Here is a 26372-nt window from a genome sequence, read left to right as displayed (position 1 = left end):
CAGGATAAATCTAAATTCTTAACCTTTTTTTAAAAAATTTCTTAATTGAGACAGGGTCTTGCTATGTTGCTCAGGCTGTTCTCAAACTCCTGAGCTCAAGCAATCCGCCTACCTCGGCTTCCCAGAGTGCTGGGATTACAGGCCTGAGCTACCATGCCCAACCTATATTCTCAACTTTCTATGTGCATCTATTTATGGCTGGTGCTAAAGGAACAAAGGAACAGATTGATTGTGGCAAAAATATAAGTATTTCTATCAGGTTGGCCTCTCTCTGTCACTGCCCACACAGTGTCCCTCCTCTAATTTTCAAAGGAAGTGAGGTTTTCCTCTCCGTCCATAAGAGAAGGGTAACACCCCTCTCATCCCTGATGGGACTGTCATACTGGGGAACGCAGTGGGAGTCCTATGTCTCTATGGGTAGTGAGGCTGCATTCTTACTGCTGGGGATGATGAAACTGATATGAATCAGAGCTGCCAGCACTTATGGAGTATTTGACCTGTACCAGACACTGCTAATAACTTCAAGTGAAATATCTCACTTGGTTAAATACAGGTTCATCTATGCCAGAATTTATGCCCTTGACCCTGAAGCCAGACTTTCTTCTGAAGGTCAGGGTGGAGAGAGGTGAAGCAATGTCAGACTCTCAGAGGTGGGATTCACACAAGTCCCAGACACACAGTGGCCCTTTCCAGCCATTGGCATCTCCCCTCCTCACCCCCACACTGAGCAAGGGCAATCATGTCATCAACACAGTCATCTGGGGGTTAAATTCTGGTCTCCCAGCTTAATTTTCAGCCAAATAACCTGCTTCCTAATTCCTTCTCTCTATATGCACTGTTCTTACAGTTGAAGCAATACACTTGGGAAGCCTTATTGCTGCCCAGGGCTACATCTTTCCAATCTCGGACCATGTTCTCACCATGAAGGATGATGGTACCTTTTATCGTTTCCAGGTAAGCCTGCTAGCTCCTCCTCCTGAAGAACCTTTTCTTCTCAACATCATCTGATCTCAGCTTAGAACTACAAAGAAACCTAGAGATATTTGAGGGAGTAACCCTCACTCCTCATCAGCACTGGGAAAGCCAAGAGAACTTTCGTCTGGACCATTGGGTGACCCACTTAGAGAATAGTAAAAGGCTGTCATTGAGAGCCTACCATGCCCTGGGCCTTAGTCCCTTTGGGCTGCTACAACAAAATACCATAAACTGGGTATCTTATAAACAAAAATATTTTACTACTCATGGTTCTGGAGGTTGGCAAGTCCAAGACCAAGGTGCCGGCAGATTTGGTGTCTGGTGAGGGCCTGCTGTCTGGCTCATAGAAGGTACCTTCTAGCTGCATCCCCACAGGGCAGACAGGACCTGGAGCTTATATCAGGCCTCTTTTATAAGGGCACTAATCTCATCTGTGAGGGCTTCAAAGGCCCCACCTCCCAGTACCATCACCTTGGGGATTAGGATTTCGACATGTGAATTTGAGGGGGACGCAGACATTCAGACCATCGTAGACACTTTGTACAGATTTCCTCATTTATTCTGAAAAGCACACTTTAGGGGGTAAATATCACCCATTTTACAGATAAGAAAACTGAAGTGCTCACAGAATTAAAGTGTCATTTAGTAAATCCAGGAGCACCCTTAATTTGAACCTAAGTGAGCCTGATAGCACAGACCTTGATCTTTCTACTGTCTCATGCTGCCTTCTCCGGAGTGAAGTTTCTATTTGCTACCTAATCACCCTCCCCACCCATTTTACATTCCTTCTCCCAGATCCTTCCCTAGAGGTAATGAGGGCAGAGGATACGGGGTTGAGTGAAGGTCTAACCAAAGGGTTTGGGAGAAGAGTTCTTCAGACTAGGTTAAAGGGAGAAAAGGAACATGGGCTTAGGTGCCCAGTAAGTAGTGCCAGCCTGACTTTTGTACTTAGACCTCTATTGTCTCAGGATAAGAATATATTTCCCTGTAAACAAAACTTCTCATTTTTGCATTTGTTTTGCTTACCTTACATTTTATTTGTCAATGCCTAGATTAAAATGTTGACTCACTTCAGCTGCATTAGAGAAGAGGAGAGCATTGTGGGGAAGCATCAGCAAGAAGGAGTTGGGGGAGAGCCTGCCATCAGGGAGGCTCCTCCCTGGATGTGGGAGGGAAGTGCAGGCAAGGCACACCTATGAGCCCTGACACCCATGCTCCTTTGCAGGCTCCGTACTTCTGGCCTTCGAACTGCTGGGAACCTGAAAACACTGACTATGGTGAGAACTGAAGCCACAGCCCACACTGTGTGTCACTTCTGGGTGTGCAGAAGACAAATGCTTGGTGTGGGCAACTGTGGTACATGGGCAGGAGGGTCCTTTCTGCTTAGTGCTTTCTCATATTGTTGCTTTATAACAAATTTTCTATTCCACATAACAGAGGAAGGCCCAGCTCACTGAAAGGTGTAGTCCTTGGAGGGGAAGCAGGAGAGGGAAGAAAAATCTTATCAAGGGTGGTCAGTATGTTCATCTTGGGGCCATGGAGAACCAGGATCCACAGCAACACTATGGGATGGTGACTTTTAATTGTTCTTTCCAGGGATAGGGCTTCAGGGAGGGCTGGATCAAGGGGCTACCTCTTCCTGGCCCTTTCTGTTCTCACAGACTTGTCAAAACTTACTAAGAACCTTTTGGTGTTCTTGATAGTTGCAATGTAGAAAAAGGAGAGAGACCAGAGACAGGTATACAGAAGTCATCCTGGACTAGGAAAATAAAGAGTGAGTGAAGCTGGGAGTTCTCTCTCTCCAGACGGGGATCTACAAGACTTCTTCTGCCACATACTCTCAATGGAGATTATTTAATATTCCTATATGCCAGTTCTCTGCAGAAGTTATATTATCACTGTGCTTAAGAGAAAGAACCTGAGGCCCAGAGAGGCCACACCCTCACACTACCACATTGTCTGAATGCTCCCTTGATTGTAAGCCTCAAGGGCAGAGGCTGGTCCAGCTTGTGCATTCTCATATCTCCAGTGCATAGCCCATGTCTGAGGCAGAGTTAGTGCTCAGTAAATATCCACTGACAGTTCTGGTTCTTTATTGAAGGTGATCAACAGACACTCACTAGAGGGAGCAGAACTCAAACTCAGATCTGAGTGGCTCCAAAACCCATGCTTCTTTCACGGTCCTGTACGTGACATGCCTGAAGGTTGTAGCAGCAGCACTGCCCCTTTGCATGCATCATTGCTGCTGACTCAGCTGCTGTGGCAGTCTGGTCTGTGGCTCTCCTGGGGACTGGGACACTCAATGAGTCCTGCAGCTTCTTTGCAGAATTGTTTAAGACAGGAAGGCAGATGCAGCTGTGATGAGCGGGAGGGAGATGTGCAGCTAGGTGGTGATCAGGGGAGCCTGTCTGGGAGACCACTGGGTTAAGATACAACCTTGGAGTCACATGTTCAAGCAAGAGGAAACTGACAACAGGGAGCCAACCTGAGGATGAAATACCAGTGAGCTGTTACCTACTAAGGCTGGAGTTGTTCCATGGCCAAGTGTGGAGGACATCAGTCATGCAGAAGGGCAGGCCCTGGGGCTGTCTGCTTGGCTATCCACAGGCCACCGTGGGCCCTCTGACACTGTGCTGCACCCTGACCAATGTGATAAGTGGATCCAGGAAGGCTTCCGGCTGCAAGCAAGAGCTGCATTTGACTGCTCATGAAACTAGTGCTTCTGAGGCTGAAAAGACTGCTCATGAAAGCCCAACTTGGAATTTGACTAATTATAGCTCAGTTCCATGCAGCAACGTGTGCCCTTGTAAATGTGAAAACCACTATTTTTCCAGGCAGTGGAGAGGGTGGGAGGATGGTCAGACCAGATACCTGGGCCCAAGTAAGATTAAAATATTTTCTTCCACAAAGCTTAGGCCATCTTATGCTGAGTACTAAAGGGCATCAGCGCCCTGTGTCTACAGGTGTTCTTCATTTCATAATTTTAATTGTGCATCATGAACAGGGAGAGAAATGACAGTTTGTTTCAGGCTCTCACTAAAGAAAAATTATTTTAAATTCCTGTGCCTCAATTATGGCAAATCAGAGGGAGAAATCAAGGTTCAGGATGCAGAAGTGTTCAGCAGGGGCCAGGCATGGTGGTACATACCTGTAATCCCAGGGACTCGGGAGGCTGAGATGGGAGGATCACTTGAACCCAGGAGTTCAAGTCTGCAGTGAGCCATGATTGTGCCACTGCACTCCAGCCTGGGTGACAGAGGAAGACCCTGTCTCCAAAACAAAGAAAAACCAGTACTCCCCAGGGTTTCCAAAGCAGTTTAGTTACAAAATCAGGATGTATTTACCAAGAGAGAATCCAGCACAGTGAGCCCCCAGGATCAACCAGTTCCACTAGCTGGGTGATCTTGGCAAATGACTTAACCTCTCTGTGCCTCAGAGACCTCATGTTAAGATTAAAGTAGTAACAGCACTTGTCTCCTAGTGTTGTTTTGTTAGGATTAAATGAAACACATGTAAGGTTCTCTGAGTTAATACGGGGTGGTGGTTGGTATCACTACTGGGGTGAGGTTAGTATTATTGCCACTGGGATGCTGGTTGATGTTATTATGACTGAGGTGACCCTCTCACCAGGAAGCATGTGAAACTGAAGCTAAGAATTCAATATAGTATGATTTAGACTGATGAAGTACCGGACACTTTCATTCAATCGACAAATATTTACTGGTCCCCACTCTGTCAAATTCTATGTCGGAGATTTGAATAAGTCACAGCCTTTCCCTGCAAGCATCCCAGGCTGGGAGAGGCAGCATGATGCAGGGAAGAAAGGCATGGTGAGGATCTGGCTTGAGTATTCAGAGGTTTTATGTGATGAATGATTGAGAAGGCTGAATAGCTTGGGAGGGGTGGGTTTATAAAAAGGCCCTGGCCGTCAAGGAGAGACGTTTAGAATGGAGTCAGCAGTTTGGGGAAGCTATTGTGGGTCCCCAACAATGAACACACTTTCCCAAGTTTTTTCCCAACTTGGGAAGAAATTGGTTCATCTATAAGATGGGGGTAATAACAGAACCCACCTCGTAGATTTGTTATGAGGATTAAGTAAGCGGACTGTGGGGGATCAAGCAAGCGGACTGTGGGGGATCAAGCAAGCGGACTGTGGGGGATCAAGCGAGTGGACTGTGGGGATCAAGCGAGTGGACTGTGGGGATCAAGCGAGTGGACTGTGGGGGATCAAGCAAGGGGACTGTGGGGGATCAAGCGAGTGGACTGTGGGGGATCAAGCGAGTGGACTGTGGGGGATCAAGTGAGTGGAGTGTGGGGTATCAAGCAAGGGGACTGTGGGGGATCAAGCTGCTACAATGGTGACCCTCTCACCAGGAAGCATGTGAAACTGAAGCTAAGAATTCAATATAGTATGATTTAGACTGATGAAGTACCGGACACTTTCATTCAATCGACAACCATTTACTGGTCCCCACTCTGTCAAATTCTATGTCAGAGATTGAAAAATCACCATTGTACTGTGGGGGATCAAGCAAGGGGACTGTGGGGGATCAAGCGAGTAGACTGTGGAGGATGAAGTAAGGGCTGTGACTTAGTCAAATAGTCCCTGATATTCCATGGGCTCAATGGAAGCAGTAGCTGCTACAATGGTGATTTTTCCAGCACCTAAAACAATACTTGGCCCATAGGAGACACTCAGTACATTTTTGAATGAGTGACTGAGTAAATGGATTGGTGAATATCATAGAGAAAACTCTGCACTGGGCCTCAATTCTAATTCCATCTCCATCACTAACTAGCCCTTGAGTCCATCACTTCACTTCTCTGGGCCTCTAGTTTCCCCATCTGTAAATGAGGGGCCTGTACTTCATGGTTGCCAAGGTTACCTCCAGTGCTAAAATGCTGTAATTCTAAAAAGTCATCAGAGAGTATGAAGAAAATAGAGAAATAAGTGAGTTATAGGTTCCCTAGTTTAGGAGATTGAGGTACATAATGATGTTGCTAGTAAAGGCAGAAAGTACAGAAAGGAGTCAGTTTCTTCAGTACATTGAAATTCGATAAGCTCAATTTTTTTAAAGAAATTCAATAGCACATATAATGCATGAATCTGTTCCCTTTATACAATTTTTAAATATGTTCCACTTTTGTTTGGTGACACATGGTGAACTTGAGATGGCAGTGGATTTGTCTAAGTGAGATATGAGATATAGGTAAGGGTGCAATGCCAGATGTAAGGACAAGGAAATATAAATTTTTTGGTAAGAAATTAAATATCCAAGAGAAACCAGTATCTGAGCTTAAGACAGTTCCTCCAGATGCCCTCTTGTAGGGCTGACTGTTGTCACCAGTAGTCACTAGAGTTGGTTGGAAGTTAGAGCAAGCCCTGGTGAAGGCACTCTGGGATGCAGACAAGCCCCAGGGAGTTCTGTGCCAAGAACAGCCACATCCCACCTTCCTTGTTGTGGTGAAAAGATTTCTTGTGTGACTTTAGGCACAGGGACATTAGCTAGTAGCGTGTGACCCTGTGACTCATGGCCATCAGGAGTGACCCCAGCTCTGCATTCCATGTATAATACCTCACTTCACAACCCCCCTGCCCCATTTTGACCCAGCTGTCCCCTTTGGACATTTCTTGGGATGACTCTGCCTGCATAAAACCCATAGTCAAATCCGGGTTAGCCTTTTCTGAGTTTTACATTCGGCAAATGCAAAATACTGTCCAGGGCAGCATTGTCAAAGCAGCTGCCACCTCCAGTGACCTGTACTGCTCAAAGGTAATCAAGACCTGGCCCAGTGGGGCTGGTGACATGTCAAGCTTCCTGCCTGAGGTTGTCCCTAATTCTGCCAGGACTCCAAGAGACTGAAGGAGGTACTTTGTGATAGATCAGACACCCCTTTATCAGACCCAGTGAAGCACTATAGCTGCTTCGTTCATTGGAAAAGTTGGTAAGTAGAAAATAATTTTTAAAATGACATATGTACACCTTAAAGCACCTCATGGAAGGGTAAGATATACAAAGGAACACTCATCTGACAGCCTTGTGAGGTAGGACCACAGTGTCCTCTTTGATTATGAGCTGAATGATTTTAGTTTCTTAAATCAACCACACTCAAAATAAACTACACTGTTTTGGTGTCTTTAAAGTGCATCAAGAATGTAAAGACATTTTTGTAGTCTTTTGTACATTGGCCCCTCCTAGATTTTTATTATTTTTCTTCCTTTTTCCAGTTATCTCACCTGTATCAAATTCACCAGCGACTGTCTTAGCTGACTCTCCTTCATTAAATTGTTCCAGATCATTCAACTGAGTTTTCATAGAAGCAACACTCTCTCTCTTTGCACATTAGTTTCATTGACACATGTAATACTTAGTGAACTTGTGTGATTAAAATAACAGATGTGCCTGACATAAGCAGATTTGGGAACAACCACAACTGACTCTTATGAGCATACAATTTGCCAGAAGTGTGGGCATGCCAGAGGGTAGGCTGCCAGCTTCCAGGCTCCAAAATGTCATAGGTATCAGTAAATTTTTCAGAACAAATGAAAGAAGTAGGTTGATCCAGCAAAGAGTTGACTAGAGATCTCTTAGTAAAGAGATCTTGTTGTCCAACAACAAAATGATCACAGGTTCTCTCTGGCACTCCCTCTTGATCATTCTGTTGTTCATTTATTTATGCCATTCATCTACTGGTTTCCCTGGATTGTTCCACTTGGCTCTGGAGAAGGAGGAAGACATTGAAGAAGGAAAGGTAGGGAGAAGTGATGATGAAGGCCACGTTTGAGGACGAAACAGGGAAACCACGGGCCAAAAACCTTTCCTTAGCCTGGGTTGAGAGACCTAAATTGTCTTCCCTTTCCATAGCCTTTTTACTGTACTTGGCAAGACAGGCTCTGGTGCTAGGGACAGGGATGAAAGCTGAGCAGGACATAGCCTCTGCCTTTAAAGAGACTTCAGCCTAGAGCAGGGGACAGTCTAGTAAATACAGGATTTCAGTGCAATGGAATTTAGTTCCATGGTCGAGGATGTGTAGATGCTATCTGAAACACCAACCTGGGTCTTCAAAGATTAGTAGGAGGTTGCCAGATAGACAGAGGGAAGGAGAGAAGAGAGAAAGACCTTCCACAAAAAGGACGCATATACAAAGGAATGAATCTAAAAGAGTTTGGTGGCCTCCCAGTGCCTGCATGAGGGAGAAGAAGTTGACGAGATAAGCAGTGAGCGGATCATAAAGAACCATATTTGCCACCCTAATGAACCCAGCCTTATTTCTGAGGCCATTGAGGATTCAAGGCAAAGCTTATAGGCACAGGAGTAATGTGGTCATGTTTGTGAAATATCACTCCAAGTGAAGGATGTTCAGGGTGAAGCAGAGTAAGGAGGAAGAAGGGGAGTTGTCAGGATTGGAATATGGAGGAGTCTTCATCTGATCATGACTACAAAAAGATTTCTAGAGGTCAGGGGTCATGATGTCCACTTAGAAAACATATTTTTCCCAGGACAGTGCTGGGCACACAGCAAGGGTGGGCGGGCGGGATGGCTGGCTGGATGGATGGATGAATGGGTGAATGGATGGACAGATGGATGGATGCGCTTATAATTCCATTGTGCTGCTGGTTTTGTACATGTTGTCATTTCTTTTCTTCCCTTAGCCATCTATCTCTGTAAGAGGACAATGCAGAATAAAGCGAGGCTGGAACTGGCAGATTACGAAGCAGTAAGTATGATTATTTTCCAGGATATGAGAAGAGAGTAAAATCATATCTGTAGCTCCATCTAAGCTTATTTTTTTTCTTCTGTCCCGCTTTCATCCCTTTCAGACAGTGGAAAGGAAGGATCTATTTCTCCTCCTTTGTTCTCACCTCCTCTGACCATCACAATAAGATTGTATTTTTACATAAATAACTCTTAAAATTCAACAATAAAAAAATAAGCAGTTCAACTTAAAAATAGGCAAATGACTTAACAGATATTTTACCGAAGAGGACACAAGGATGATAAATAAGCCCATTAAAAGATGTTCAATATTATTAGCCATTTAGGAAATGCAGATTAAATCCATGGTGAGATACCATTATATACCTATTAGAATGGCCAAAATAAAAAATACTGATGATACCAAGTGATGGTGAGGATGTTGAACAACTGTAACTCTCCTGCATTGCTAAGGAGATAGCAATGGTACAACCACTCTAGAAAATTGTTTGGCAGCTTCTTATAAAGTTGAACAACACTTACCATATAACCAAGTAATCCCACTTCTATATACATACCCTAGAGAAATCAGAACTCATGTTCACACAAACACCTATAAACTAATGTTCACACAAGCTTAATCTGTGATAACCAAAAACTGAAAACAACCCAAATGCACTTTAACAGTTGAATGGTTAAGCTAACTGTGGTACATCCATACAATAGAATACTACTCTGCAGTAAAAAAGAATGAACTATTGATACACACAACCAGTTGAATGAGTACCAAGAACATTATGTTGGGTGAAAGAAACCAATCTCAAGCCAGCCATTCCATTTGTTGGACATTCTTGAAAAGATAAAACTATCATGATGAAAAGCAGATCAACGATTGCTAGGGCTTATGGATGGGGTAGGGGATTTTTGGAAGGTGATGGAACTGTTCTGTATCCTGATTGTGGTGGTGGTTGTATGAATCTATACATGTGTTAAAATTTAGATAATTGTACAGAAGGAAAAAAGTCAAATTTACTACATAATAATATTTTAAATCAAAATTTTAAATTGCATCTTTATACCCACTCCCCTCTCCTTAGTAACAGAGGCAGAATCTAAGGGTAAAATTCAATTGAGAAAGTAAGACAAGATGTATGTCACATGAGGTATCTACTTCCCAGCTTTCTTACCTTCCCCCTCTATCGTCCTTCATAAGATGGGACTTCTTGCAAAAATTAGAGGCCCCACCATCAAACTTGGGTCCATTCCCATTTGACAGAGCCCAGAAACCAAAGCACTTGAAAACTCATAGATCATTTACATTTTTTTTAAACTTTTGGTTGCAAAATTTTCCCCCAAAACTGAACTTTATGTAGGTCACAGAGAATGGGAGAAATTGCCTGAACTTTCTTGTACCTTCTACTTCCCTCTCCCTGTACGTCTTCCGAAGGATGTGCTGCTGAGCCGTGAATGACTGAAGGGCCAGCAGCTGTGGGAGGAGGGGCAACATTAAGGGCAGCAGAGAATCCTTCCCTGCATAGTCTAGCATTAACAGCATCTTCAGACCCACCCACCTCCAAAACTCCTCCTGCTTTCACTGCCTCAGTCTTTCAAAATGAGTGTGAGGCCCCACTCTGCCAGGCCTTACCTCTCCTTGGTTCATGTTCCCAAGCCTACCAAGTCAGCTGGGCCATCGCTCCCCTCTCTGCAGCCCAAGTATGAATGTACATGCCATTGGGGAGCAGGACCTGTGCGTGGCCCTTCACCTCTTTGATCCCACTGGCATTGTGGACCTGTGAATGGGGTGCAGGGGGCAGAAGAGGAAGAAGCAGTGCAGCAGTTTGTCCAGAGCCTCAGGACCTGGATAGAGTTTGCATTATCAGATGATCATATGCTGGAACATTATAATCTCCCCAGATAAACCTTGGCCTGTTTGTTCTGTGGCTCTGGACACGCTGGGAGCCTGGTTGTGCCCCTGTCTGCCCCAATGTCCAGCAGTCACATCACCCTCCTTCAAAAGACTGCTGTTGTACTCTTTGTGCACCCAGTGCAAGTAGCTTTGACATGATGACGTTATTTCCTTAACACAACCTCAAGGAAAGGCCCAGACTGTAGAAGCCTGGGGCCCCTCCCTCCCATGTGTCTCTTCCCCATATTTTCAATGTTTTAGAGACAGGTCCCATACAGAAATCAGACAGCATCAACTCCTGCTGTATTTGATTCAATTTCTCTTATCTTGTCCCTTAATGTTCTGCTGTGGTATTTGTAAAGAATATGGCATTGAGGCCAGGTGTGGTGGCTCATGCCTATAATCCCCAAGGTGGGCAGATCACGAGGTCAGGAGATCGAGACCATCCTGGCTAACATGCTGAAACCCGTCTCTACTAAAAATACAAAAAATTAGCCAGGTGTGGCGGCACACGCCTGTAGTCCCAGCTACTCAGGAGGCTGAGGCAGGAGAATCCCTTGAACCTGGGAGGCAGAGGTTGTGAGCCAAGATCACGCCACTGCACTGCAGCCTGGGCAACAGAGCAAGACTCCGTCTCAAAAAAAAAAAAAAAAAAACAAGGAATATGGCATTGAGATGTGCTCTCAGGTTGAAGTTCTGCACAAAAATGATTCAAAACCAAAACATTTTGCTCCCAGAATGCAATAATTTTTTATAAATTTTCTGATTACATATTCTTTTTATAAAAACAAAAATTCAAACAGCAAAGAAAGGAGAGAATATAACCCGTGACTTCCCCCCACCTAAGTTTTTTCTATGCATACATTTTTTTCTTTACAAAACTATATTAGAATCGTACCATAAACATTATTGTGGCAGCTGCTTCTCTTTCCCCAGTCATTATACTGTAGGTATCTCAGGGTCCTTACCATGTCAGTAACTATAATCTACATTACTGTGTTTAATGGCTGCCTAGAATTCTATACTACGACTGTGTCACAGTTGATTGACATTGAGGCACTACCAATTTTGCTTCCTGTGAGCAGTGGAAGAGTCAAAAAGACAGTTTTTTAGAACTACTTGTGCACCAAGCCTAGGTAATAACTGTGAGCTCATGTGTGGTACTCTCCAACTGAAGCTCCTTTTATATTAATAATCCATTAATGAGGGTAATCAATTAGTGTTGGCATGAGCTCTATGAAAATACATAGCATAATATGGGCTCCAGCCTTGCATTCATCAGAATTAGGAGGATCATTAGGGTGCCTGTCAAACTCCCCTCCTCACCGCCCATCCTCTTGTTCTATTAGGTAACTCTACAGACTTAGAGAAAATACTTTTATTTTTCTCTAATGCCAACCCTCAATGACTTTTCTTTCTGTTTTTGGCTTTTTCTTTCATGAACATCACAAACATAGACACTCTCTTTGCGCCACTTTTTTTTTTTTTAGACGGAGTTTCACTCTTGTTGCCCAGGCTGCAGTGCAGTGGCCGGATCTCGGCTCACTGCAACCTCCCCGCCTCCCGGGTTCAAATGATTCTCCTCTCTCAGTCTCCCAAGTAGCTGGGATTACAGGCACCTGCCACTACGCTGAACTAATTTTTGTAATTTTAGTAGAGACGGGGTTTCACCTTCAACGTTGACCAGGCTGGTCTCGAACTCCTGACCTCAGGTGATCCACCTGCTTCGGCCTTCCAAAGTGCTGGGATTACAGGTGTGAGCCTGTGGCGCACCCAGCCTCAGCCACTTTTGAATCCTGACATTAGAAAAAGCATGAAAGTCGGGTCCCCTTGGTTCTCCTTTCCTGTGACCTTCCCAGCTCCCCACTGGAAGACGAGTCCTGAGAAATCCAGCCTTGGTTTTGTGCCTAGAGATACCAACAGGTGGCAAAGACTCGTTGTTAATTCCCCAATAGCCACAGACAATTTTCCCTATCTTCAGCAACCTTTGAAACAAGTGCTGTGTGAGTTGCATTCTTGTAAAACACATAAGAAGAGAGGAATCAGGTGAACCACAGAGACTTCAGACTTAATGGGTGTGTAAATGAATATTAATAGTTCAGCTCTGTACATCAGGGTCTGGTGCAAAATCAAATTGGATACATGTCCAGGGGATTTAAAGCAGGTCTTGCTATTCTGTTGGAAGTGACCAGAATGGATGGCTGCCTTATGATAAGCACAGGTGTCGATGTGCTAATTTACGATGATTAATGCCTCTTCTTGTTGATTTTCATTTCTCATTAGGAAAACTTAGCAAGACTCCAGAGGGCCTTTGCAAGGAAGTGGGAATTCATCTTTATGCAAGCAGAAGCGCAAGTAAAGTAGGTGAACTTCATAGAGACCATTTCAGAGAGGAACAGACTCTGGAATTTGGAAATGGTGTGAAGGTGGGATTGTCAAAGTGAAGTTTCCAGATGGCGTTAGTATTTCTAATCTGGCATGAGGGCAACTGAGTAGAAATTAAGGTCAGGATGGATAAGTTTCACTTTCATAACCAACATTACCGTAAAACAATTTCAGAAATGTGTGTTTCCGCCGACAAGGGGGATCCTCCCAAAGGTAGAACTCTGGTTATAAGAAGGTGTATCTGTTTCCCCGAGAGATTTCCAGTTATTTTCTGTGCTCAAAGGCTGAAAGCCCGTTTTACCTGTTGGACTGGAGATTTTGTCTTCATAGGAAAACAAGTTGGAGTTTCAGGAAGAACAACAAGTAGCCCGTGTCTTCTTCTCCCTGACAGGAGAGGAGTTAGAACCAATAGAAAAATAAGGCACAGAAGTCAGACAGTTGGAGTCCAAAATATCAGATTATTACATTAATTAAAAGCAAGAGTAAGGCTGGGTACAGTGGCTAATGCCTGCAATCCCAGCACTTTGGGAAGCTGAGGCAGGCGAATCACCTGAGGTCAGGAGATGGAGACCAGCCTGACCAACATGGTGAAACCCCGTCTCTACTAAAAATACAGAATTAGCTAGGCATGGTGATACATCCCTGTAATCCCAGCTACTCAGGAGGCTGAGACAGGAGAATTGCTTGAACCAGGGAGGTGGAGGTTGCAGTGAGTTGAGATTATGCCATTGCATTCCAGCCTGGGCAATAAAAGCAAAACTCCATCTCAAAACAAAACAAAACAAAAACAAAAAAACAAGATTATAAGGCATGACATTGGATATGTGGCCACAAGTGCAAATTAAACCTGCCCTTCCTGGACAAAGGTGTGTATCTATAGGCCTCCTCTCCCCAGCGTCTCCACCCCACCCCACCAGGGCAGAGGTGACCCCTGTAAGTTTTCTGCACGCAGAGAGCAGCTATTCTGAGCACAGGCTGACCCAGATGGGGGCCGAGAGAGGGAGAGTCTGAACTTTCTCAATTTCTTCTTTCAAGTCTACCAATTAGTTAAGTCATTTTTCCTCCCCAAAGGACAAGAGATGAAAGGAAGAAAATAGTTGGAAGGGTTTTTCCCAGAATTTTTTCTCCTGGATACATAGCGGACATTTCTTCCTCTCTAAGGAAACATGAGGAATGGGTACTCTGCGTTCCTTACCCCACAAACATGGTTGTCAACCAGATCCATTTAATGCTGGGAAACAGAATGATTGGATCTGGATCTCCCCTGTCCTTCCCAGGGGTGATGTCTAGGTTAGCCAGGATGGTTAACAGGAGAAGTAGGACAGGAGCAGGAAAGGGATGCTGAGCTGGGAGACTAGGACTATGTTTCCTCTGGGTACCACTTGTATGTGAGCAGCTGCTGAGTCTTCAGAGCAACCCTCTCACATTCCTGAGTGGTGTTGCAGCCCATGGCCTGGAGCCGGGTCTCAGGCTGTGTGGGTGTAGACTCATCACAGCTATGGTCACAGTTGGAAGTGACCTGAGGCCATCTGGTGTAGTGGCCTGTACACTGCCATTGTTGTGACCCTACCCCGACAGTCTCTGCCTTTCTCCTGTCCATGATGCCAGCCACCTCCTGACCACCCAGCAGCCCCCGGGGTAGGTGGGTACCAGGCATTGGGTGCCCCCGAAGAGGTGAAGGTGGGAGAGTAGGTGAGATGGAGGCTGAGATTCAACTGGACTAAGGCGGAATTGCGCCTGTGTACTCAGAAGCCACTGGAAAGCAAAGAGGAATGCTAATTCTTCCAGAATCAAACAGCATCACAAGTTATAAACAGAGGGGAAATTGTTACTTCATAAATATATGCTATTTCTCGATTAACTTTTTTGATTAACTCTGTGATTACATTATAATTGTGGGCCACCTAAGTACACAGTAATTATCACAAAAATCACAGGGTGATTATGGGTTTATTTCAGTCCGGTAAACTAAAGGGTTCCCAAGAGAGCCGAGAACCAGGAGTTACACGGCAATTAATCTGAGTTGCTTTTTACTTGAAGAAATAAAATGAAGTAATACATGCTTTAAAAAAAAAAAAAGAAGAAGAAGAAAGAAAAAGAAAAAACCTCTTATCTATGCTGCAGATCAGAACAATAAGTCTTTGTCACCTGCAATTTCCCTCTTGCAATTTGTGCCTCCCCCAGCTGAGGCAGGGATATTTGCCTCCTGGATCTTGTCTCATGCGAGGGCCATTATTCTGCCTTTAGAAAGCCAGATGGTGTAAGTGACTTATAAAACACTTAATTGCAGCATTTTAAAGACATTTCTTTCTACTGATTCTAAATCTAAAGCAAACTTTCAAATTTGAACATGGAACACTGGTGAGACAGTGGTTATATTCCATCTTATAATTTGTATATGCAGTATTCTTTTTGATGAGGGGGCATATCAATGGATAATTCAGTTTTTAATAATCCAAATCTTAATACTTCAGATGAACAGCTGCATTCTTATTCTTCCCTTAGGCCACCATGTTCATTACACATATATGGCAATCTGTAATCTAGCCTAAAACAAGTTGTCTTACCATGTGTGGAATTTCAGGGGTTTTCAGGGAGGGGAATTATACACCCCTATTTCACAGCTCTGCAGAGAGCAGGCACCATGTGGGTACCAATGGTCTTGTGTTCACTTAGCTCCTAGAAACAGGAGCAAATGCTGGAGCAAGTGTCAGCAGGGAAAACAGAATACAGAGCCTCTTATTTCCTTCCTCTCTTTACTCTTTCAGGATTGACCGGAAAAAGGACAAGACAGAAAGGAAAATTTTGGATAGTCAAGAACGAGCCTTTTGGGATGTCCACAGGCCTGTGGTGAGAAAGCTCTACTCAGTTCTCTAGATCTTTTTTCTTAATTTTTCATTTTTATCTCTATAGGGAAAAGACCCTCTTTAGCCACCAGGTGTCTCATTCTTAAGAAAATCGCCGAGCTTTGTGGAACTGGTTTTGCCATTCATTTATATGATCTCAGTAAATTTCCTGGAATATATGTAAGTTCCACCTTTTAAAAAATTATTCATTCATGAAAATATGGAATTGCAAAAAGAGAAGCTATGGGAATTCCACCAAAAGACCTTTGGGTCCCAAAGGTTTACATTCCCCAAATTAACAATTTCCATTTCCACTGCTATTCAACTCTAAATCTTGAACTATTCTCTGTCGAATACAGTTAATTCTTGTTATCCATGGCAGCTATGTTCTATAAAGTCTTTGCAAACACTGAACTAGCGCACATTGAAGCATCACTCCCATGGGAACTACCAAGCTAGGTCCCTGTGAGCCTGTGGCCACAACATTTTTATCGGCTGATCAATACATAACCTTTTCAATGTGTTTCTGTGTAAAGACACCTTACGTAATATATATCATTGATGCATTAACATTAAACTCATGGACAACAGCACTATTGTTCATGCCTGCACAAAGCTTCGCTAACACGTTTATTTCCTCCTAAGGCACATTAGACTCTTGCTTGGGAACGGTGGACAGCACTTCAGCACTGTCCTTGGGGCCATCTTAAACAGCAAAATCACCAACAAAAAGCACAAAAATGCAGAAAAGTTGCCACTAAATTAGCCCTAAATAGACGGGCCTGAAACAAAAAGGCGGGACATCACCTTGTTCGATTTCAGTGGGAAACACGCACATCAGTCTACTCAAGGTGCAACTACTGATGAGGTGGTTATAAAAGAAATTGAGGAAGTAGGCAAATTCACAAATGCAAAAATGTGTAAATAATGAGGTTTGACTGTATTTCTGATTTCATGTTATTAAAACAAATCTTGCATTTTCCTTATGGAAATGGAACTAAAAAGAATAAACTGTTGGTCTTCTTAAAATTTAATTAAAAGCAAAAATAAATAAATAGCTACTCATCCTGATATCATGGAGTCTTTTTCAAATGGTTAAGTATGTTAAAAAAAATTTTTTTAAAGGGCTGTACCTGATGCAATCTTGCCACTTGAATAGCTAATTTGCTCTTAAAAACTGTGCACTATACCCTCTACATGTCATCCTTAGATTATGAGGTGAGCTTTTCTAGATCATATGAGAACTCCACAGAGGAACACATATTATGGCAAAATGGAAAAAAATCATGCATTGTCTGTAATGGAAAAAGATAAAGATTGATCCTGTTGGTGTGACATGGGCTAAATTGGAAGTGTAATTTTCACATAGTAATTTATGTGATGTGTGTGTTTTTTTTTTCTCAGCCAGGCTGTGTGAACACAACAGAAATGGACATCCGAAAATGTCGACGTTTGAAGAATCCACAAAAGGTTAAAAAGGTTCGCTAGTTTAGCTGAGTTAAAAATTCCTGATGTAAATAGCCCTTCCAGTTCTAGTACTATTCAAATAGTAATTTGCTACTTGTAATTCCGCCACCTTTTGTCTTTTGAAACTGTAACCATTTCACAAATATTGATTGAGCAGCTGATGCATGCTTGGCACTATGCTGGTGCTAGGATACAGTGGCAGGTCCTCACGGAGCCCAAAGCATGGCAGGGAGTAAAACCAGCCAACAGGCAACAGGGCCATGAATGCTGTGTTAGGAGATGTACGAGACAGTTGAGGAGCCCAGGAGGGGCAGCTAAGCCAGACCTGGAGGGGACGGGGGTAAGGGGCTTCCCAAGGACTTCCTGAAAGAGGGTCAGCTGTTCTAAAGGGTTAAGTTCTAGTTGTCTCTGGGGAGGTGGCAGGGAAGGCAGGAAACAAAAGGAACAAGAAGTGGCAAAGCTCACAGGTGAAAGCAAGCTTTGTACTTAGAAGCAAATGAAAGTCTCTTTTATGTTTTATTTTATTTTATTTTATTTTATTTTATTTTTTGATAGAGCTGGATCACCCAAACTCAAACCACCATCTTGCCCAACAGTGAATGACCCAGTGGTCTCTTGTGTTTCACTTTACTGAAAGGAGTAGTGGCCACAGCATATCTGAGGGTACCATGGTCAGACTCCTCCACAATTTGTACATGCCACCCTCTCTACAGCACCAGGGACAATATTGCAGGAGAGCATGACCAGACTCCATAATATTAATTTCCAAAGAGTGGGCCGGGTGCATTGGCTCACACCTGTTATCCCAACACTTTGGGAGGCTGAGGCGGGTGGATCACCTGAGGTTGGGAGTTCAAGACCAGCTTGACCAAGAAAGAATAGAGAAACCCCGTCTCTACTAAAAATACAAAATTAGCTGGGCACAGTGGTGCATACCTGTAATTCCAGCTTCTTGGGAGGCTGAGGCAGAAGAATCACTTGAACCCGGGAGGCAGAGGTTGCAGTGAGCCAAGGTCGTGCCATTGCACTCCAGCCTGGGCGACAAGAGCGAGACTCCGTCTCAAAAAACAAAAAAAATATCCAAAGAATGGAGATGCATCCCCAAGCATTTATATTTCTTGTGATGATCAATTAGCTCTCTTTCATGTATGTATCAAAACACACACACACACACACACACACACACACACACTAGACATGGCATATGTATATAAACTTCTTTAATCTACTTACATATTTTGTTCTTCACTGAGATAATAATACCCACTGTATTATATTTTAAAATGTTATTCCTAAAATGTCCTCATTTCATCTTCAAGAGCCCCATAATTCTAACATTACAGAAGTTCATGGAGTCTCATCCACCTTATCTGAGCCCTTTTTCATTTTGATGATGTTGACTACACATTGCTTGCCCTTCAGGGTTTCGTTTCTTTCCCATTGTGAAGATTGTGTTTAGTCTGTCCATAATACCAGGAACAGCTTTAAACGTAGCTATAGCTACAGACATGTGGAGAAACAGAGGCCAGAAAAGTGTTTAACTTGAACGGGAAACCCTGAAAGGCTGCCATCCCAGTTTTGTACCAGATGGGCATCTGCTGACCAACAGAAATGTAGAGGGGATCTTTTGTGCATACTCTTCGGCAGTGGTTCTTGAACTTTCTTTATTCAGAATCTTTTGGGGCATTTGATAAAAATGCAGATTTCCAAACCCACCCAGAAAGATTCTGATGCAGTAAGTCCAGGGGGTGAGGGGATACTCAGCAACATGTCTTTTCCAACCACACCCAGGTGATTCTTTGTAGATGGTCTATTAATCATATCTGGAGAAACACTGAGATACAAGGAGGCTATTTTCAGCCCAGTAAAAGGCAGGATTTGGGTCATAGTGGTACCCCAAAGATGAGATGGCATGCCTTAAGAGGCAGCATTCTCATCATTGAAGAAATAAAAGCAGAGACCAATCTCGTATTGTCATGAGGGGATTCAGGAAATTGGATGAGTCATTGAACTAGCTGACCCCTAAGCCACCCTCCGACTCTGCAGGTGGATGACACTCTGTGCTTGCTTCTTCTCCTAGTCCGTGTATGGCGTGACTGAAGAGTCCCAGGCACAGAGCCCAGTGCATGTACTCAGCCAACCAATCAGGAAAACAACAAAAGAGGACATCCGGAAACAGGTGAATGAATTGACGGCTCGCATTCCCAGGAGGAGACGGGGCCAGTTTAAAAACCCTTCCAAATGTTCACCTCTGAAGATTGAGCAAGCTTTGAGTTCCTGGAAACCACAGTGGAACCCAGCTGTGGGTGATTGAACCTTTAAGTGCTGTGTGTGAATGAGCCACGGAAGCTTGAGAGAGAATTGTCTACCCAGTTCCTCCAGCAGTTATTAGAAAAGGGTGTAAATGAGTCATCCCGTGCCTTGGGGTAACTGCTGTAGTGGGGTTTCCCACAGTCCGCTGTGGGAGCTGGAGGAAGGAGGGGGCTCATGTCACACAGTCCTTATAATTGGAATGCACTTCCAGACTAAACCAGCTCAGGATGATGTACTTTATTGCTGTGATTTGAAAGGAAAGCTTAAGAATAAATAAAGCCCTACTCCCAATGCCTTTTCAGCATTACTTGGTTGAATGTTATTTTCTTTCATGCTGAGGAGCCCAGGTCAACAGACAATGGCTAATTATATTACTTCCTTCTGATATTTACTGGTAACAAAGCAACCCACTGTTTGTATTATGTCTTGCTGGTTTCTAGAGGGCAAAACCCAAAGGAGAAAACTTTTAGGTGCTTGCCCTTGACAAATGTATTATCTGAGGATAAGAGGTAATGGATTTATGAAAAAAAGCTATTTGGCCAGGCTCAGTGGCTCATGCCTGTAATCCCAGCACTTTGTGAGGCCGAGGCAGGTGGATCATCTGAGGTAAGGAGTTCGAGACCAGGCTGACCAATATGATGAAACCCCATCTCTACTAAAAATACAAAAAAGTTAGCCAGGCGTGGTGGCTTGTGACTGTAGTCCCAGCTACTCAGGAGGCCAAGACAGGAGAATCGCTTGAACCTGGGAGGCAGAGGTTGCAGTGAGCCGAGATCATGCCACTGCACTCCAGCCTGGGCAACAGAATGAGACTATCAAAAAAAAAAAAAAAAAAAACAAAGACAAAAACAAAAAAAAACAGAAAAAAAGCTCTTTGATGATTCCAGTCAAGCATGCCAAGGACATGGGCGTGACGTGCATGTGAAAGGTGGGCAGAGGAGGGGTCACTGGGGATTATTCAAAACAGGTATTTATGGTGCACATTTCACCTGTCCGTGCCATTGTTAAGTTTTGTAGAATATATATTGCCTTTAAGTTTTGGAAAGCAAGACTTAAATCACACCACAGTAGAGGAGGAGAGGAGACACGGGCTAAATTGTAGAATGTGAATCTTGTATGATAGGGATGTCCAGAGGCACAAGTAAGTTGCTGGAGGGCAGAGCTGAGGGAGTTGGAGATGTCTGGCCAGAGGAGCTATTTGGATCTTGGTGGAAATGCAGGATTTGGGTTTGTGGAGCAAGGGGAAAAAATAATTGTAGTTTGGTCTTAATGTCCGTGTTCTCTATTTTCCCAGATAACATTTTTGAACACACAGATCGACAGACATTGTTTGAAAATGTCCAAAGTGGCTGAAAGGTATGTTTTCCTTCAATAATATTACTGCTTTCTTCTAATTTAACAGGGAAGAAATGTTACAGGGTTATGGTTAACAAATGTGTTCAACGCCAAGGGTGAGACTGCAGTTATTCCTTAGACTGGGGTGCAAAAAAACCCACAGGCTCCATGTGAGTATAACTAAGATAACAGACCTCCCTTGAGTGATGTCAAGAAATGTTCCATTGCTAAGGCTTTACAGGGGGTGGCCACGGGACCTTGTCAATCAAGGAAGAATGTCCTTTAAAGCTACATAATGCACCTTTGCCTTCAGCCTCTTGATTAATTCAAATGGAAATTGCTCCCTTTTCAGCTATAAAATGCCCAGATTCACTTTATAGGGGAAAAGAAATTATGCGTGTCCTTTGAGACGCTGGCCGCATAGACAGGAGGGGACTGCATCATCGGGAAAAGTTCCGCCTCCACACGCCATCAACCACTGAACTGCATCGAATCAACTGTAAAGAAAATATTTGGCCCCTCCAGCCTGGCTTCCACAGCTATGTGTGTGCTTCAGTCTGCACCAGTAGCTGGTTCCACTCTGTTAACTCGTGGGAGACTCAATAGACTCAATTTTATCAACTAAATGGTCTGTTTTTTTAACTCTTCCGTGAAGACGGGAGACCACATGGGGAATCTATATGGAATAAATCTAACCAGGCAGCTCAGTAGTGAACATTTATTCATCCATATGCTGCCATTAAAGCAATGACCAATTGCTGAAGGAATCAAGAGCTTAAGTTGGGTCTTGGTATTTATGGGATGTCAGATAAACTGAGTCTTTTAAGCCCAGCTCCTACAGGGGGCTGGCAGTGTGAGCTCCCTGTAAGCCTATAAGCCTTTCTCTGCTGGCCCCTGGGTTGATTCACATCTTTTTTTCTAGATAAATTACAACAAATGGAAGGTATAAAAACTCCAACCCCAAACAAAGAGTCTGATTGAATACCCTACCTTCAGGGGCTAAGGACACCCCTGGACTTGGGCTCACATCTTTATTCCAGGGTTTCTCAATCATGGTGCTAGTGACATTCTGAGCCAGATAATTCTTTGTTGTGTTCTTAATGTCCTATGAATTATAGGATATTTAGCAGCATTCCTGACCTCTCCCCATTAGAGGCCAGTAGTCCCCCTACCACAATTGTGAGAATCAAAAATGTCTCCAGACATTGCCAAATGTCCCCCGGTGGGGTGAAAGTCACTCCCATTGAGAATCACTGATATTCCTGCTTTTTCTATGCAAATATTCTGGAAAGTTGCCGTGGCTGGAGCTCAGCTTACAGTCAGGTAGTGATCACTCTGGAGCTGCCGTTTCAGCTAGCTGTGTATGCTGCAGAATCACCTCATACCTCCTCTCTCATCATGTGTGGCTTCTGGCCAGAGTACCAGGCTTTGAAAATGCTTTTTAGGTCTCACTGTGGTTCCTTTGCCCCAGAAAGGTGGCTGTGAGTGAAACAGCAGCATGGTCTCAACTCTCTTGGTGTCATCCATGGCCTGTGAGGAACCACGAGCTTTTTTCTCTGTGAACTAGGGACAGAAATGGCTGTCCTAGTATACTTTGAGGGTCGGTGTGCTAGCAATGCTCATATCTGGCTTTGAAAGGTGGAAGGGCTCTTTAGGGTTTGCAGTTTAGAAGAGCATATATATGGGAGCATCTTTCTTTGGATCTATTTGCTCAGGTCCAGTGGTTCTAAGTACCATAATCCAGGTGAGGGAGGGGGTTAAAAAATGGAAATTCTCAAGCCTCAGCCCTAGGGATTCAGATTCAGTGGTTCCAGGGTAGAGCCAAGAAATTCACATTTTGGATAATCATTAAGTGGACTGATCTGGTCTTTCAGGATCCAGTGAAGCCATTGCCTGCTACTCAGGCTGACCTGAGAGCTCACATACAATTTGTTGTATCTTTGGGATGCAGAGAAAGAGCCTGAACCCATCAGCATGAGGTAGGCAGACTCCAGGGCAGGTGTGCCGGGAGACCAAGGAATGGAGGAAACCAAGGTGGCGGCAGGGAACCTGGCCCATCCTATTGTTTGTTTGTTTCCTTGCTGTCAGGGAGGGGCCCCACCTGGTACCACCTAATTACGCTTGAGAGGCTGCTCATATTGAAGGATTATTCCAACTGGCTACTCCTCGGTGCTCAGCTAGAAGCTTTCATGAGTCTCTGCCCGGCAGAGGCTGGATTTTATTCCCAGCAGCAATAACTGGCAACTTTTCAATGTGACACGAGGGTTTTTCATTAGAGCCGCAAGGAAACCCCCAGATAAGGAGGAGGAGGGAAAGGAGATGCATGTTAGCTGGAGATAAAGCAGCTGGGAGCCGGGCCTGTCAGTGGCTCTGTGAGGATGGGGCCAGGGAGGAGGTGCTGGCAGCTAGTGAGAAGCTGCCAGAGATCAAGCTGAGCTCTCTCAGGTGGACACATACATCCCCATCCCGATCTGGCTTCCCTGGGCCTGCTCCAGGTGATAAGTGGCAATTCATCAGAACCACATCCCCCAGGAAAGGACTTCATTGTTTTTCACTCAGTTCTGTGAGAACTAATAGTGGGGAGAGGCAGGAGGGTTGGGGTCAGCGAGTCTGGGCTCTGGGATGTCTACAGTCAGGGTTGGACTAAAGGGTGCATCCAGACCATCAGGGAGGGAAAAAGGGAACTTTGCAAACTAAAGGGGCAGAACAGATAGTTTAGGGGATGGGTCTGGAACCCACCATCGAGGTTTGAATCCTGCCCCTGCCATTTCCTGTTTTCTAACTGATGAAACCAGTGGCTTCTTCTCTCAGTGCCTGTTTTCACCTCTTTAGAGGGGAGATAGTAGTTGTATTTAAATTATAGGGTTAATGAGTTCATGCATGGCAGAAGCAGGGTCCAGTCCTTGGGACTCAGTCTGTACTAGGAATGTGAATAATTATTATTTTCCAGCATGACACTTAACTGTGCTTTGGAAGAGAGCAGAATTCAAGTGTGTGAGACGGAATGAACTGGATATATGGTACTTAAAGGAGCAAAAAAGGGCAGGCCAAGGAGGGAGGCTGCTAATGCAATTCTTTTCTGCACCCTCTGTCTCCCCTCAGTCTCCCACACAGAGATCTCTGCAGTCTGCCTAAGGCTGACCTTACGTTGCATGTCTCCTTCCACTGCCTCACACGCCGTCACTAATCTGGGGCTTTGGAGGAGAAAAGACGTGCTCTTCTGCACAGAATTTCTCAGATCATCCCAATTCCAAATATTCTGTCCATTATCTTCCTGGGTGCTTAAGTGTCCCCAAAATGCCAGCATCATGGCAACCAAACTACATTTCCTAGGCTGCCTTTTGCACCTGGAAGCAACACAAAGGCTTTCTGAGCTGTTACCCAATTTTTGTTGCAGAATGTATTGTCCCTGCACACACACATGAGTGTCTCAGATAAATGACACTTAACACCCTGAGCTTTTTATTTTAACTATTTTTTAATGACAGTCTTTCTTAAATATGGTTCATCCACCTGCCTTCCTAACAAAAGGACACTACATTTCAGTTAATTTTTCTAGATGACTCAGAGTCAGTAGTCTTCTATTATGCTTTAAAACTGTCGGTGGTCAGGATCTTATAAGGTGCCACAAACTGCTTCTCCATCCCTAAATGGCCCCAGATGATAATATTCTTTGAATTCCTGTTTCTGCCTTTTAGTTTTCTGTTTGTCTGCTTGTCTCTACTGGCCCTTCCCCCTCTCTACCGAACCCCTGTTTCCAATCTGCAGCAGACCATGTGTATCAGTTAGCTGTTGCTGAGTAACAAAACACCCCAAAACTCAGTGGCTTAAAAAATAGGCTTTCACTATTGCTCACATGTCTATGTGCCACCTGGCTCCACTGGTCTCAGCCATGTTTCTCTATGTGGCTATGGGTTGGCTGGCAGCTCTGCTGCTCTTGGCTGGGCTCTCTCACATGTTTGGCTTCTGCTGGTTTAGGATGGCCTCAGCTGGGACAGTTGAGCGCTCCTTAACATGGTCTCTTACCCTCCAGCAGGCTAGTTTGACCTTTTCCACACGGGGATAGTGGGATTCCAAGAGAGAGAACAGAAGCATGCAAAACTCTTGCAGATTAGAACTGGCATTCTGTCACTTCTGTTGCCTTTTATCGGCTAAAACAAGTCACTAAGCTGGACTAGATTCAAGGGTTGACGAAATAGACTCCTTTTTTGAAACTGAACTACCACACCAGGAAATCAAATAACAAAATTGATTAGCTTTGATCCTAAAGCAAGTGTGAAAAGTCTTTTTTGTGAGGTATGTTGTTCCCAATAACAATGAACCTTGAGGCATGGTGTTTATTTCATCATGTTCAGAGGCTCTTATGCTCACTTTTCTCATTTGTGTTCTCTGGACAATTGAAGCTGCCAGATAAATGAGGTCTTACTCTTCTTCGCAAGCATCCCCAAGGGAGTCCCTTTTTTTACTTCACCTAAGCCTTATAGCACTTGACAAACCAACTTTGAGAAGCAACAGTCCATGCATTTTAGTCCCAAACTATCTAGAGTCTCCATGTTTGGCTGCGATTCCCCAGAGACTTCTCCCCACCCATAGCAAGCTACACTGCAATCACTGCAGCTATCCCAATGCACTGCTGCACATGGAGGGATCAAAATGTTTCATTCCGTACCTGCATCTGTATTTGGCTCATCCTCACCCTATTACTGGGAGCCATTTGTGTGTCACAGCTGACTGCTGAATTGATTTTTTTTAGCATCATCTTGCTTGCCCGTATCTGAGATTGCCGCTGCTCCCTGAAATTGGATGCTGGTTCTTCCTCCACCTCCTGACCCCCAGTAATCATGAAATGTAATTAATGAAATGAGATAAGACAGCAAGGGACTGGATACCATAAGGGTCTGTTTAAAACCTGCTAGGGTGATAGAGGTTTGTCAACTTAATGTCTAATGATAGTTTCAGGGGAGGAAAAACGAGGGTCACAGAAGTCATTACAACTTTGCTTTTATGGGATTCCAGAAACCATGAGGTCTTTGCTCCTCCTTTCTCCTAGCCTGTTCTAGGTGACAGGAAAAAAAGACCAGAGGTATCATTATAGCCAGGGTGACCATATCCAGACCAAGATCTGGAATCTGTAGCATGTAGGAAAGAAGGGGCCTCCATACCTGGCCTGGTGTAAGCTCTTCTTGCTGCAGGGCTAAATTCGCCTTCCTGCTCCTTCACTCATCTGAAGTTTCTCTATTGAATGTGTTTTCTCTGGGTCACCTGCAATTAAGGATTTCTTTTTTAATATTCTCTCTACTTCCCACCTTCTCCAAGTGAAAAAAAAGCTAGATTAATTAATTAATTGCTAGGAATCAACTTACTTCTTTCCTCTCCACAGTGCTGCTCTGCTTCTCATTTTCCTTTCTAATCAGATCCTTCCTGTCCTGGTTCCCTGTTGTGCATCAC

General features: G+C 44.1%; 1 protein-coding gene across 22 annotated transcripts in view; it reads left to right on the top strand.

The window, feature by feature from the left end:
• The window catches only part of LOC105494330 (regulator of G protein signaling 6), a 626815-nt gene that overhangs the window by 517411 nt on the left and 83032 nt on the right, over positions 1-26372 (top strand). For all 22 annotated transcript variants that reach the window (XR_011625760.1, XR_011625759.1, XM_071099923.1 and 19 more), the window contains 8 exons: positions 848-954; positions 2201-2252; positions 8630-8694; positions 12862-12938; positions 15732-15813; positions 17214-17288; positions 19357-19455; positions 20884-20945. Coding sequence is in view for 20 of the 22 variants with exons in the window: in XM_071099923.1 (XP_070956024.1) it covers positions 848-954; positions 2201-2252; positions 8630-8694; positions 12862-12938; positions 15732-15813; positions 17214-17288; positions 19357-19455; positions 20884-20945 (619 nt within the window). In the remaining 2 variants the exon portion in view is untranslated. The remainder of the gene's footprint in view (positions 1-847; positions 955-2200; positions 2253-8629; positions 8695-12861; positions 12939-15731; positions 15814-17213; positions 17289-19356; positions 19456-20883; positions 20946-26372) is intronic.

The sequence above is a fragment of the Macaca nemestrina genome, chromosome 7 (assembly GCF_043159975.1).
Source record: "Macaca nemestrina isolate mMacNem1 chromosome 7, mMacNem.hap1, whole genome shotgun sequence".
NCBI classification, from domain to species: Eukaryota; Metazoa; Chordata; class Mammalia; order Primates; family Cercopithecidae; genus Macaca; species Macaca nemestrina.
This window is presented reverse-complemented; position numbering and strand designations above follow the sequence as displayed.